At 30.7% G+C, this 15,156-nt stretch overlaps 1 protein-coding gene across 1 annotated transcript in view; it reads right to left on the bottom strand.

Annotated features, from left to right (window-relative positions):
• LOC107445474 (uncharacterized) overlaps nucleotides 1-15,156 on the bottom strand; it is a 186,345-nt gene that overhangs the window by 64,544 nt on the left and 106,645 nt on the right. Inside the window, exons 11-17 of the mRNA XM_087151393.1 lie at nucleotides 7,971-8,150; nucleotides 6,100-6,320; nucleotides 4,988-5,132; nucleotides 4,008-4,096; nucleotides 3,591-3,886; nucleotides 1,162-1,212; nucleotides 506-665 (exon numbers count right to left, since the gene is read on the bottom strand). Coding sequence (XP_087007519.1) covers nucleotides 506-665; nucleotides 1,162-1,212; nucleotides 3,591-3,886; nucleotides 4,008-4,096; nucleotides 4,988-5,132; nucleotides 6,100-6,320; nucleotides 7,971-8,150 — 1,142 coding nt within the window. The remainder of the gene's footprint in view (nucleotides 1-505; nucleotides 666-1,161; nucleotides 1,213-3,590; nucleotides 3,887-4,007; nucleotides 4,097-4,987; nucleotides 5,133-6,099; nucleotides 6,321-7,970; nucleotides 8,151-15,156) is intronic.

Raw genomic sequence — 15,156 nt, 5'->3', positions numbered from 1 at the left:
AATAATCTTTGTAAAAACAAGTTTCATAATCGTATGCGAAATGTATTTCATTAGCTTCAATAATTCCAGAGAAGTAAGCTAAAAGTGTAAACAATATTAAATTGCTGAAATTTTTGATTGATTTCCTTCCTAAATTATTGAGACCATATTTCTCAGATTAAAACTTTTCCTCATATTTTGAGGACTAAAAAGTTCACAAAATATGAGTATAAATAAACATAATTTTCCCTGTTCAACGTCATAAACAAAGATTTCTTTGAATAAATTTCAAAAAAGATATGTTTATTCAGAGAAAGTACTTTTTCCCACTGACTTTTGTAACTTAAAATATCGTGTGGAGAAATTAAATTACAGATTTAAGGTTTACCTCCTTGAATCATTAAGATTGCTCCTCAGTGCTTGTACGTGGTAATAAGATGACTAGATCAAAAGCTATTAAGATGTTCCGCATTTCATTCTGCATACTTTACTTTAGAACTTTATTTCACTCTATTTGTTTACTTACTCTCATTGGTCTCTTTATGTTGGTGGAATTGTTCTCAATCCAAATACTAGAAGGTGGATATGAGGCTTTTACTTTAGTACTTGAATTCGTTTCAAAGATGGTATTAAACGCTTTAGCCACAGGTTTGAAAAGTCCGTCGCTTCGGTAGGCATAGATAATGCTAATGGGAAAAGATGGCTGATGAAAAATAAATCCATTATGCAGAGTGTTCCATAACCACAGCCTATAATATATACTTTTAGAATCCTTATCATAAGTTGAGTACAGAAAGCGTCTCAAACTATTATTTAAGCGAGGAAGGAAAAGAGAAACGCTATCAAAATTTGACAAATCTATATTGAGGAAAGCATGAATAAAAATATCAAAAACTTATTGTTGGTTGAAGTGAAATTGAGAGTACTTTCAAGGCAGTTATTATAAACACTTTCAAGTTTCCTCCACCAATCAAATAGATTTTATTGTTCATTAATTCAATCTGCTTCAAGTAATTCATGATTTTTTTCCCTCATCTAATTTGAGACCCCTATTGTATACCTTTTTTTACTTCATTTTTGACTGAAATTCCAAAAATATGTAGTAAGGGTGGTGATTGTGGAACACCGTGTCTAAATTAAAAGACGAAAAGCTACAAAGAAATTTTTTTTCTTCATATTTACCTGATGGTGTTGTCATCAATCCAAGATATTTCACCGGCGTCTCTTCTTTTTCTAAAATTGTGAGTTAACTAAAGTTAAAATGAGATGCAAAAGAGAAACAGGTTTTTCTCCTGATATTTTATAATTAAAATACATTATTTTATCACCAGTGTTAAACACATTATCCCAATATCGGAATTGCAGCTATGGGGACGTCCATAAATTATATCAAGTTTGTAGGGCAGGGAGGGACTTCGTGAAATTATGACAGTTTATAACCAAGGGGTAGGAAAGGATTAATAACAAGTATGACATTCCACACTTTTGTTAAAATAAAAGTATTTAAAATCAGCAGATTAAATATCCTTATTATATATATATGATACTTAGTTACTATTGTTGTTATTATACTTAGAAATGTGATTAAAAAACGTAGCTTAAAGCGGTAATGAACGTCGAATGACTATTGAAAATAAATCAAAAGAAGATCCTGTTTTTACAGCATTGATAAGATCGCCAGTGAATCTCTCCCATACATGTTGAATGGTTAATACAAAAAGAGTTATGAAAATATAAAAACTAGTATGATAATACCACGTGAAAAAAATAGCAAAGCAGCAGGAATAAAAGTACAGATAGTTTCGGTTTTATAGAACAAGAACCTTCCTTAAAATAAAGAAGTTGAGGAAGGTTTTTTTTAAGTTTACTTTTTATTCATACGTAGCGCGAAGTATACCATCTATCTTCATCTGGATTACACCACGTGTTCAGTTTTAAATATCTAACCATCGAGAACACAAAACAAATAGTTTTGTGGGCTAAATACAAATCCTAATTGCTGATATAAACAATTATCATAAAACATGGCGGTAATGTTAATTTTATGGGTCATTCTCACGAAAACTGTCATTTTTCAGTACATAAAATCCCAAAAAAGTAAAGTGAATAAAAAGCTCTGAAACTTTTTATATTAATAGAAATATGTAATGGCATTATAAAGAAAGTATATATCCTATAAATTATACTTAATATTTAAATTAATTAATTTTTTAAATAATTAATTTATGATTAATTAATTTATAATAATTAATAATTAATTAATTAATTTAATAAATGAACTAATTAATTTAATAAATTAATTTTTTAATTTATTTTTCAAATAATTTAATGAGTAAATTAATTATTTTCACTATTTAAAAAGTGAGGGAATGACACTAATAGTGAGGGAATGATATTTTATTTTAATACATGTTTCTATCTAAGTTACATCTACCTAAAGTTTCAAAATGATAACATGCTAAGTATATCTAATATTTATTATAATTTAGTCTTATATATTTAATAGTTTTTACAGGTTTGGGAAATAAAATTGGCTAGCACGATTGAACAAAAAAAAAAATTTGATAATATACTCATCTTGAATCATTCCCTCACTTCAGCGTCATTCCCTCACTTTATACACTAGTGAGGGAATGACGAATTCAATAAAATTTAAAAATAACAGTTAGGCCTAATTAATTTCTGAAGTCAATCACATACAATTATATTCATACAAGAAAGCAACATATAATTATCCACTTTCTCGATGAAGTTGTATTTTATTTTGCTCTAAAAAATGAAATGAGGGAATGACAAATGTAAAAAATTTTACCTGGTTTAATTCATTCAAATTTATTCCACAGCAAAGCTTCTTTAAGTTGAAGATGGAAACATACTGCAATTTTGTTCTATGATGCCAGTTGTTAACTTCTGAAGTTTTTATTAAAATATTTTTATTCTTAGAAGATTGCAGGTGATAGAACATTGTTGTGAGGGAATGACGCGATACACTGGGGACAAAGTTTAAAATAGTGCTGTGTTAATATTTTTATCAGAAATTAAATATAAAATTGATTTTCTGAATTCTATATTTCAGTATTCTGAAATAAAAAACACGAATTTGTAAAAAAAAATTTTTTATTTCAGAAACAATTTTTTTCTTTTTTTAAATCAGCAGTGGGGACAAGTGAGGGAATGACATATTGGTATATTTTAATTACCTAAAAGAAATAAAAAATAAAAATTGATAACTTTATTTTTATTCTTTTGTTAGCTTGCATTCCGAAGGACACTTTCCCTGAATTTTTTTTTCGTAAGCTGTAAAACAAACATAAAATATACTGGGGACATGAAAATGACTGTTTTTGTGAGAATGACCCTTATAAAGTCATTGCTCAGGAGACATTGTTTGCGAACTTTTCAATCGTTGTAAAAATTTATTTTAAATAAAGAATCGTCAGTTTTCACATACTTTCCTTTCTTAATAATTATAACCCTCTGCTTGTGGTTTGATGAATATGGTTTATATATTATAATGTGGTTTGATGAATATGGTTTATATAATGGTTTACATTATAGTGTGTTATTTTAAACTAATCGGAGGAAAATTTTGGTTCTAAAAACATTCTAACCTGTCAGAATGACGGGAATTGAAATGAAAATTCTCGTCTTCTAAAGTCTCACACATTTCTTTAGACCCAAATGCTTGTTTAATTTCCTCATCGCCTGCATCAAACAAGATGCATGTAAATTGATCAATAAACTCAAAGCTTATAGTAAATTCTAATTCCTCATCCAGCAAAACGTCCGAAGATGATGCTTGTAGCGACAAACCTACTGGCTCAGACATTACTCGCAATTCCAAAGTAACATTATTACTTTCCTCCAGGAAGTTTTTAGCCAAGAAACTGACCCTATATTTGCCAACCTAGAAAGCAAAAATAAATTTCTAAATATAAAGTAGCTATAAAAAGGCGAATCATACTTGGAGGTTAGGTAAATTGTAATCTGCGATTTGTGATCAAGAACAAAAGGAGCAAGGAGCATACCTCATCAAATTGATTTGAAAATATGTCCTCTTCTTTAGTTTGTTCCACAGTTTTATCTTTTAATGTCATGATGAAGTTGTCGACAGATCCTTTAAAAAATAATAATTTTTGTTTCTTTATTATAGAGATAGATAGAGAGAGAAATATTAGAGTAAAAGTAAAATGAGTGCATGTGCACATCGCATACTATCCTAATAAGCAAACATGAGAGTGATATAGGGCAAAATTAGGAATCTTTGCAACTAGCCAGTGAACAGTTATAGCACTTTTAAAATGTGGCTAATTTTTCAAAAATTGAAAATTCTAAGCTATTAAAAATCTGTTAATAGCAATAAGGACATTTCTTTTGAGGTATTTATCAAAATAAGGTGCACATTACAAGGTTCATTTATAAAATGAAGAAAAATATTTATAAACAAGAGTGAAATAAAGTAATTTTCAGAATATTATAAACTATTCTTAATAATTCCATGTTTATTAAAAAAAATTATAATAAAATGAACATAGGGTGCATTCTGGACGAAAAAAAGTGGTGATCGGGTGAAGAATGCCTAGTCACAATTCAAAACTATTTGGCGAAAGATAAAACATTAAAAGTTATACCAAACTTTTAATGGATTTGAAATTCAGTGTAAAAGTTTAGAATTTTATTCTTCACTACTTGTGTTTTTGGAGAAAAAGGGTTAATGTACTTTACTATAAAGATATGAAGGATATTATTATGAGGGAAAATTTAGAGAATTAAATGCAAATATAGAGAGAATTATGTATATAAATGGAATCAAAAGAAATATGTAATGCCAAATTCATAGGACATATTACCCGGCACACGCTGAACAATAAACGAAATATACAATACCTATAATTGCATAATAAATATTTATTCACATAACTATAATATCGTTATTAAAATATCGATTCAGAAAAAAAGCGAAGATCTCGACTTTTGTAATAAGCAAGGCAATAATTTGCAAATATACCTGAGATTTTACATGTAAAGCTCACAATAGAATTGATTGGAACATCGGTTTCATCAGGACCATGTAAATTTGTAAGTTCTTGACTTTCATCTATTGAATACTGTGCAAAAACTTCCAAATTGCCCATTTTTTCCAATATAGTCACCTGCGTAAGTCGAAATGTGTTTAACAATAATTGCCATTGCACGATGTTAAATCTTTTAAATATTAAATGTACACTCATGTTATAATTAAAAAAGAACAATTTTAAGCTTTAGTATAGTCACATATAATAATGTATTCTTCAAAAAGAAATTTTTTTACATTTTACGGAAGAGATTAGTGAAAGAAAATGTTAAATAATAGTTATATTTCTGGATTTAAGAACGTGCAATTTAGGCGAAAAAACCATTTGACTAACTCTTTTATATATTTAAAATCCTTGAGAAAGATACAACAAAATATTAAATGTATGAATGGTTAAAAATAATATTTAAACGAGAGAAACAGAATCAACTTCGAAATCTGATGAATCACTGAGGACAAAAGTGGATTTATCTGCTGAAACAGATTGAAAGGTGATTATTTAAAGCATCTTCAATTTTTATTCGGTAATGAAACAAACGTGTCGTTCGTAATCCCACCTACCTTAATTGTGACACGTCAAATTTTAATCATGTTTTCGTTTCTACTTTTTTGTCTCCTACTTTTACTTTTGGTCCCTTATTTTTTTTAAATTAATTTTGAACAATGATACTAAAAATTGTATACTAAGGGGTCTATTATAGAACATCATGTATATATTTAAAACACTTGTCAATGATCAACATGTTTTGAGAACTTAAAAACAAGGTAACAATTTCAAGTGTGAATGACGCATTAAAATATAGGATTGTGTAATTTTTGTTGGTAATTGGAGATAGCATGAAAATTTAGGCTGTGTAGATGCTTTACTGCAACGTTTATTCCGTATTACTAATCCCCATAGTCTTTGAATGATTACCGTGTTGCTAAATTTATCAAAGCGATTTCGATCAGTAAAATATAATTTGTGAAGATTTATTTTGTTTGATTTCGTATTTCTTTGTCTTTTATTTTAAAAATAAATAAGAATATTCTAGAAATATACCGACCTGTGAGTTGAAAAATTCTTCATCAAAAATGTTGTAAACTTTTACTGTAACATTGTAAACACCTTGAAGTTCATAGGAATATGTCTCCTCTATTATGCGATTCTCGTTTTCGAAAACAATATAGGACTTGGAATTTCCATCTCCAAAGTCAAAATCAACTTGAGCACCCATGGGAAAATATTTTTCCTCTCCCGTATAGGAAAACTGAAAACTAATATCACCTGAAAGCACATATATTCATTTGAGAGAAAATAAGAACTATATTATATATATATACACAGAAATGAAGAAGAAAAAACGAAAGGAATAACGGTTTTTATAGTCTCGAAGAAGAATTATTTTTCTATGAGCAGCCAATGAAAAACCTAGAGCAGCGCGTAACATATAAAACTTTCATTTTGACATAATTCTACATGTTTTGTTTTAAATAATTTTTAAAATGCAGTATAGGAAGAAATACGTCTTCGACTTCAGGGGTCTTTCGAATGTTTCACATTGGTACAAATATGATAAAATATGAACATCTAATTCGGCCAAAAGATGCACTCGACATTCAGTATATAATTTTTTTACACAAAAAATTGCACCGTTTTATGCCGCTATAGCACAAATGGTATTTGTTTGCATACATAGAAAATGTAAAACATCATTTACGTTATGTCTAATTGCAATATTTTGTGGATAAAAAAAAGACTGGATCTTAAACTAGCATACGTCTTTGTTCCGTACGAAGTGCAAAAAGAAAAAAAGCGAATACGTTGAATAACTTTTGGTCTAAATAATGATCGGATTTTCTCGTACTAGGACTCAATTTTAATGGTTTCTGTGCCTAAACTTAAATATTAATAAAACATCGTCTGGTGTAATTACTTTGCATATTTAAAGTACGTCTCTCAAACCAATAAGATTGATTCCTAGTACGTGAAGATACCAATCATGACATCAAAACTATTCAGAATTTACGCCTTTTTTTCTACCTTGTCCATTATGTCTAGGAGGCAAGGTAAAACCCTGCTGGAAATTTTTTGTTGTTGCCAGACTGAGCAGAGCTCAACTGTCGCTTAGTACAGTAGTAGACTCGCTTTGATGAGCTGTGGAAGATGTGATTCTATCATGTGATTCTAATGTGATTCTATGATGAGCACATTAATGAATATGAAAAAGGACTAGTAGCTAATAATTTCGGAATATATTTTGTTAAATTTTATTCATTAAAATACGTTTTATTATTAGCAAATTGTAAATTGTAAACATTTTTAAAACTTTTATAATATAAATAATAAAATTAAATTTGAGAAACTTTATTTGCATCTTTTATGAATTAATACAAAAAAACTGGTATGCATTCTAATTTATATGAGCCTTTTGCTCATACTTGTAGAAAAAAGCTTTAGAGTAAAAAATCTAAAAAACTTGAATTTAAAAAAAAATCACTTTCATTATGTCTCTTAACACATAATACAGGTTTGTGATGAAAAAGTCGGTAAGGCAACTGGTTAAAAACATTTCACGATTTTTGAAAGTTTTTCGTGGATTAAAATACTCGTTTAATAAAGTTTATTAACCAATAAGTAAGTTACTAAATCGCTATTTTCGCTGATTAGTTTTATTTTTGAACAAGATAGAACTAATTGATTATTTGTTTTTATTACAAATAAATACATGCATTTGAACATATAAATCAAATCAGACTAATAGTTAAAAACATTCTTGGAGGTATATACTATCAAAATATAAAGAATAATCATACTGTCTGTTTGTATATTGTCAAATTATGAGAGGAAAAAACATTTTTTGAACTTGTTGGCGCTTTTTTTCTTTTGAAAAACAGATTTTCGTTACTATGAAAATTTCATTTGATTTTTCCATACCTGGTGGTGTAATTTGGAGATCATCAGCTTTCAGCATCCAGTTTCTACTGACAATATTCGTACAGCAGAAAGTGATTGAAGTATTCTCATAAACAAATTCATCGGATGCATTCACATAAACCGTGATATTCCCTTCAGTTTTGCACGTGTAGTTTTCAGATACGATGTCACTTGCGTACTCTAAAACCACATACAAAAAAGTGTGAATTATATTTTTACTCGTAGGTTTCATCTCTGTTTATCTCAATTAGATTAAATCCTTCACTGCTAGAAATTTCTCTAAGAAAATTATTAAATAACTGATTACTTAATTGTTATTTTACCATATCCCACCAAAACAGTTCATTATAAATATGAAGGTATACAAACTGTGAGAAAAATCGTTTATTGATTGTTTTTGCGTAATACTCTTAAGCAACCTGAATTTTAACCGCACCAATTGGGAAACCACATAGTTCCTAGCAGCTGGGTACATACCATAGTCGAGAGAGTTAATTTGTCAATCTCATGGCCAACTGAACAGTTTTCGAATCCTAATATTGACAGCTTAATATTCCATCAAGATATGAAAAGTTTCCAGTGATCTGCCCTCCCTAATCGGTGACCCTGGACTTTTAGAATACAAAACCCTCTTTCACACATATATGGCAGTACTAAGAAGCTACTTAGGTTTAGAAAAAAAGTCTAGTATTTCCCGATTCTCACAATAGATGGCACCACCAGATAAACTAATTACGTCACATTCCATGGTTCATTTGACAAAACATAATTTAACAACAAAATTCCATCTCCTAACATAACCTAGCTTCAATAAAATTTTATTTTTACTGTTTAGAAATCATGCTTGCTGTAAATGGTTACAAAACCATATAGTTTTGTATTCATGGATTTTTCAAAACCGTAAAGCTAAAAAATGTTCCTGGCCGAAAACTTCACGGTTAATTGGAGAAACACAATACTGACGGTTATTTCACCGTAATTTTAGAATGAGAAATGTTGCATTGTAGACACCAGAACTAGTAGGAGCATTTTTGTGTTTGTAATATTTAAAAAAAAAACGAGGCATACTGCAATTTATTTCTGTTGAAAAAAAACTCTTTCGACTGGGTTAGAGTCCTCTTCCCATCGAGCTAATCGTGGGAGGTTCTCGTTGTCCTTCGCACCATGTAACGCAAATGCGGGTTAGTTCCATGAAAAAGACCTCCACGAAGGAGAATTTCTCCCAATACTTGATTCAGGAGTTCCCTTGTCTTCTGGATTGAGTTCTAAATGACAAGGCTACTGAGTTGAACATTAGTAGTCGTAAACCCTAAAATTGGGTTGGCTGTTCTACGACGGTTATAAAATAAAATAAAATAAAATATATAGAAGCTATAAATAGATGAGACCTCATACTGTACAGAAGAGAACAACAAAAACACAACATTTAAAAAAAAAAAAAAACGAAAAGGACACTTGTCTAACCATAAGGAGAAAAATATAGTCAAAAATAAGTAAGTAAATAGAAAAAAAATGAACCAAATAATTAAAGTAAAATGAAAAAAAAGTTCTTACGAAATTCGTAGATTAATGTGAAAAAAACTCTTTTAATTGTACAAGTTGAAATTTATAAGAAAATTACAGCATTTTTTGCATTAGTACTCGAAAGTATGAAGTTTTCTTGAAGATATTTTCAAAAATCAAAGTCTTTCACGCGTGTTGCACAAGATAATTTCTTCACTTTTCTACCTATTTTCTAAGAAACTTAATGCATTTGATGCAACAGATATTCGGTTAGACCTAGAGTTTTAATCGTGTTTCTAGTTTTTGATTAACTAAATGATAATATTTAAGTTCCACTGTGTATGTTTTATTTAACTTATGCTATTATTTATGAGAATAACTTTATTATTTAATTGATAAAAACTACAAACGCAACATTAAAAATTCTTTTCGCTATTGCAATTACCTTTTTTGTGGAGAATGTGTGCCTATTCTGGAGCGATTGAAGCATGTGGACTTATATTTCCATCTTTACATTTTTTGAAACCAAAAAGCTGAATTTCTAAGTAAATTGGTAGAACGCGTAGTGAATATTAAAAACTCAGCTTAGACAAAATACATTTAAATTTTAAGACAGTTTCATCCCTACCTGCCTCACCCGAAAAAGTGCTATATCATTCTCGTTTGTAACAGTTCCAACTTTTACTTTTAGTATAACATTCTCAATTGTCAAATACTTTTACTGCCGATTTATAAATCATGTAAAAAAAATTTTTTTTTAACTTTCACTTATTTTATTTTCCAGTTTAAGATGTTTCGGAAAAATTGAATATTAAGTAAAAGTTACGTCTACAGTCAATAATTTCAATTTAAGCTTGATTATTTTTTATTAGAGTTAAGTGTTTGTTTTTAGCACAAGTTTTAATCAATTGGCGGTAGAGCTTCGCACTCTTGTGCCACTGGTCCTGTGTTCGATCCTCGGGGCGGACAAGGCTGACCACATAACCGGAACATCTGCTCCTGCACCCTGGAGTCCAAGGTCAAGAAGACTGAGATGGACACTGTAGGCCTTGGCCCTCTTTGGGCTGGCTCGCCACTGAGTTTAGTTTTTTTAATCAATTGACTTTTTTCTTTTCACCTACTATGATAATATTTAAGATGATTCGCTTAAGATCTTGTAATAATAAGATTCCTGTCTCTAACGTAGTTAGAATTAAGATTCTCAAATTTCGTTCTGATACCACTACAAAATAATGTTAATTGTATTGAGCTATATTTTGTTTTGTTTCACTTTCTTTTTCTGGGTAAATGACGAGCAAACTACACTGAAGTTGCATAAATTTATTAATTTACTGATAGCTTATTGAATATATAAATTTATAATTTATTTTGTATGCCTTTTTTTACTAAAAATAACTTTTTAACATAAAAACTAAGGATATACAAGAAAGTCAGATGCTTATTTCGCATATATTAACATAAATAATTTAATAAAATTACCAAATGCATCTATTACAGTTTTTAAAAAGTCGATTGTTTTCCGAAATATGAGGTTATTTCATTTGGCTTATGTACTTAGAAAAGTTAAAAACAAGAAATAAAATACAGCTCTTGTACTTCTTAATCGAACCTTGTCTAATATATTCTATGTAATAGTGAAGACATATTTAAATTAGACAAAACACTATCCCCTTCGTTGTCATCTGGGCTTGTAACACTTGAGTTAAATAATTAAATGAGAAACTTGAGTTACAAATTCTATTTAAAGAGAAACTAAAGCGATAAGAATTATGATCATCCAAGATAAGATAACGTTTATCAGAGTAACTGAATTCATAATAAGCTACTAATTTTTTTCTGCAATACAAACATTATCCAAATTGACTCTCCGGATAAAAACATTATTTCTCTTACCCGTGTTTCTTGTTATTGTTGCGTATGCCTGTTTAGGCAGAGGGGTGCGATTGTTCTTGTTCTCCAGGGGCGCCATCTATGGCCAAGAATTCAACTTCTGTCATACCCATACGTCACACCCGTTTATAGGGCGGACCCATTCATACGTCCATTCATTCATCCACAGATCATAATTTCGACCTGAATCAGAGAACGATCTATCTCCAATCCAGTACCCTCAGAGGTATTGATTTGTTATGGGAACATGGTGGACTTTGTGACTCGACAGATTTAACGTGCATTAGTCACCGTTTTCGGCTGGAGGGGTTTGAACCCACGAACTCTCGGACATGGACCCAGCACCCTACCGACTAGGCTATCCCGGCTCCATATTTCTTACAAAAATTATTTTAACTTTATACCTGCAAGTGATGCCATCGTAGGTAAATCGTGGCATTTGTCGATTCGGTAGCAAATCAAGTTCGACACACGCGTGACGTCGCTTACAAGTATGCAATTAAATCTGATATAAATCACATGATTAGGCATAATCACTTCTTGTATTCTCGAATTGTAAGTAAATAATTGACGCTAAAATTTGCAAAATCTGGTCTAAAACCTAGATCCTCTTTGTGTAGTATTGACCTTCATGCTGTGGGTAAGCAAGCATGGTATTTTACACTTGCTTTACCTAAAGCAAATCAGATGTCTCTTTGGTTAAGTAGCCAAGACTAAGCTGAAGTCAATATACGTTACACTGCCATGCTAACTTCTTTATGGCCACATGTCATTTTTTAGTTTCAAAGATATTTTCTTTTTTAATTTTTTATATCCATCGTTGAACAGCCGATTCAATTTTTGGGTTTACGACAACTAATGTTCAATTCCGTAGCCTTGAAATTTTGAACCGATCCAGAAGACAAGGAAACTCCTGGATCAGTACTCCCAGATGTATTGCTTTGTTATGGGAACATGGAGGACTTGGCGACTCGATAGATTTAACGTGCATCAACAACACGGGGAGTCTTCAGCCTCAAAGATATTTGCTTCAAAATGCTTCAAGAATTTCGGGAATGCCTGGTAGGTAAGGCACTGGGTCCATGTCCAAGAGGTCATGGGTTCAATCCCCGCCGGCCGAAGACTTCCCATGTAATAAATGGTGATTGATGCACGTTAAATCGTTTTTGGTTACAAAGTGTTCCCATAACAAATCATACCTCTGGCGGTACTGATCTAAGAGTTTCCTTGTCTTCTGGATTGGGTTCAAAATTACAAGGCCACGGAGTTGAACATTAGTAGTCGTAAACCCAAAATTGGGTCAGCTGTTCAACGACGGTTGTAAAATAAAATAACTATTATGTGTTAGCTTGTGATTCCGATTACTAATGATAAAACAGTGCCAGTTTTAAATTTTGATCAAAGAGCACTGTAAGCACTAGTTCAGAACGTAAAGAAGTAACAATGGACCGTTGAGCTGATAAATACGTGCCAGTTCAGAATACTGCTAAGGAATAGTGACAGGCAAAAACTGACAAACATGACAATGCTCCAATAGATTATTTTAAGGAGCAGCCTCTAAATTTGAAGAAGTTTTCAAGTCAAGTTATCGATACAAATATTACAATTCACGTCAGTGTCAGATTGAAAGCACCCAAAATGATTCTAAGAGCAAGATCGCCAGTTTTTGAAAAGATGTTCGATTACGATACAAGCGAAGCTGTCCAAAAGGAAATCGATATCGGCATACTGCTCCCATGATGAAAGAAATTCTCACAATGGAAAATCGTGATTTTGACGATGCTTTCAATCTTTACTGTGCTGTTGATAGGCTCGGTCTCTTCGGAATGCTTTTTTTCGAGTTTCAACTTAGACCTATAGGACATTCTCAAATGTCACTGATGATGTGCGTAAAATTTATTGCTGAAAAATATGTGTCCCATACTTTTTATAAGTCAATCGAAAAATATCGGCTGATCGTGGATGAGAATATTAAAAATTTTATTTTGAGGAAAGACGATTTAAATTTCTAGAATCCTCTTTTCCGTGAAACCGCGAAAAAAAGCGCTATATCTTTCTCGAGTTTCAAATTATACTTTTTAGGATGATATTTTTAAATATCACTGATTAAGTGTGGAAAATTTTCTTGAAATTTCATTTTCCGCTTAATGTTAATAATATATTAAAAAATTATATAGGCTTTTAAAAATTAAGGTTATATTTAATCAATTTGTCAGTACTTTTAATTTAAATACATGATTTCAAGCAATTAGAAATAATGCGATCGGTTGAAAAAGTTTTAGGTGTACCAACCTTTGAATGATTTGGAGCCAATTACTGATTAGAAACATCTTGAGTATGCAATTAAAATTCTAAGAACATTTCAAGCAACTGTTGGAAAAAATGAAGCAATATCGAAAATTTTTATTTTATTTTTTTATTTGTTTGAAAAATTATTTAGAGAACCGTTATTTGAATGGCTTGAATCTAATCCCCGATTATAAACACAAGACTGAGTATGCAAAATTGAAAAGGAATATAATGCAATATAATGCATCTGTTCGAAAAATTGAAGCAATTTGGCGAAAAATGTTCATACAACTTTTGCGATTTGTTACAAAAATTGTTAAGGGTACACTGATAATAAGCATAACAATGGGTATATAATTAAAAACGTAAATGCGTGTTAAAGCGAATTGTCTGAAAAACTGAACCATTAAAAATTTTAAAAAGAGATAAGCCAATAAACTTCATTTAACAAAATTCTCTTTTTCCTAACTTCCTAAATAAAATTTTAAAAAAAATCGATCGTATATGAATTTAGATCCTTATAACGTTTTTTTAAATTGTTATATTTTATTTCTTAAAATGACCAAATAAAGAAAAAAAATTTGGCATTTTAGGTTTTATATTTATTTCTTTATTCATAATTCGTTGTTCATGAAGATAAAAATAAAAAATGCACATACAATCCTTTTCACTATGGTTTCCCTTTAATAAATTTCTCTCTTAAAAATAACAATTCTTCAATCATGACACACTTATAAAATGTTTGTCCTGCATACTTTTATTTTTTCCCAAATATTCTTTTATTGATGATACAAAAAGTTTTAATGCTGCCACTACTGTTACTAAAGATAATAAAAATGTTTTTGCAGGTGTAGGACAAAATTAACGGTCGCTCCCTGCCACAGGGCAAATAAATATAATACATGGCGGTCAGTGTGCGGGTGGGTGACCACTTGGATCAGTCTGCGCACGGACCGAGGGTGTGTGGTATGGGTCCTCGTTAAACTGTTCTACCATACAGTGCTCTACTTCGAGTGTAGGTCGTCGGGCTGCCGAAGAGGGGGTGCCATCCCCTCCGCAGAGGATCAAAATTGTGATGGCATGTCTTCGGATCATCCTGCGGGATGCTTCTCAGATCGTCGCCAATAGCCCATTGTGCAGCTCTAGTGCGACGTAAATTAACAATAACAACAACAAAAATTGTCTGCCAAACACCATTACTTTCTCCGACAAAAATGCACTCCGTGTGCATTTTAATATTATTATTTTTAAATGAATAGGAAATTATGATGAATATTAATATTTAAATGCACCATAATATTTACCGTGTAATATTACCTTGCAATTTCCTTGTAATATTTACCATATGCTTCATAAGAAATGCGTTACATTATTAATAAAAAAAGTTTTTTTAATCGCTTAAAGTTATCAATTTTTGAAAAGTTGACACATGTTCTAAAAAGTGACCACTGTTAAAATTTGAAAACTACCCACAGGCCAGTGGCAAAAATTTCTTAATTTTGCT

The sequence above is a fragment of the Parasteatoda tepidariorum genome, chromosome 9 (assembly GCF_982258835.1).
Source record: "Parasteatoda tepidariorum strain Cologne lab strain chromosome 9, Ptep-v5.0, whole genome shotgun sequence".
NCBI lineage: Eukaryota > Metazoa > Arthropoda > Arachnida > Araneae > Theridiidae > Parasteatoda > Parasteatoda tepidariorum.
Note: the sequence above shows the minus strand (reverse complement) of the source record. Positions and strands in the feature narration are given on the sequence as shown.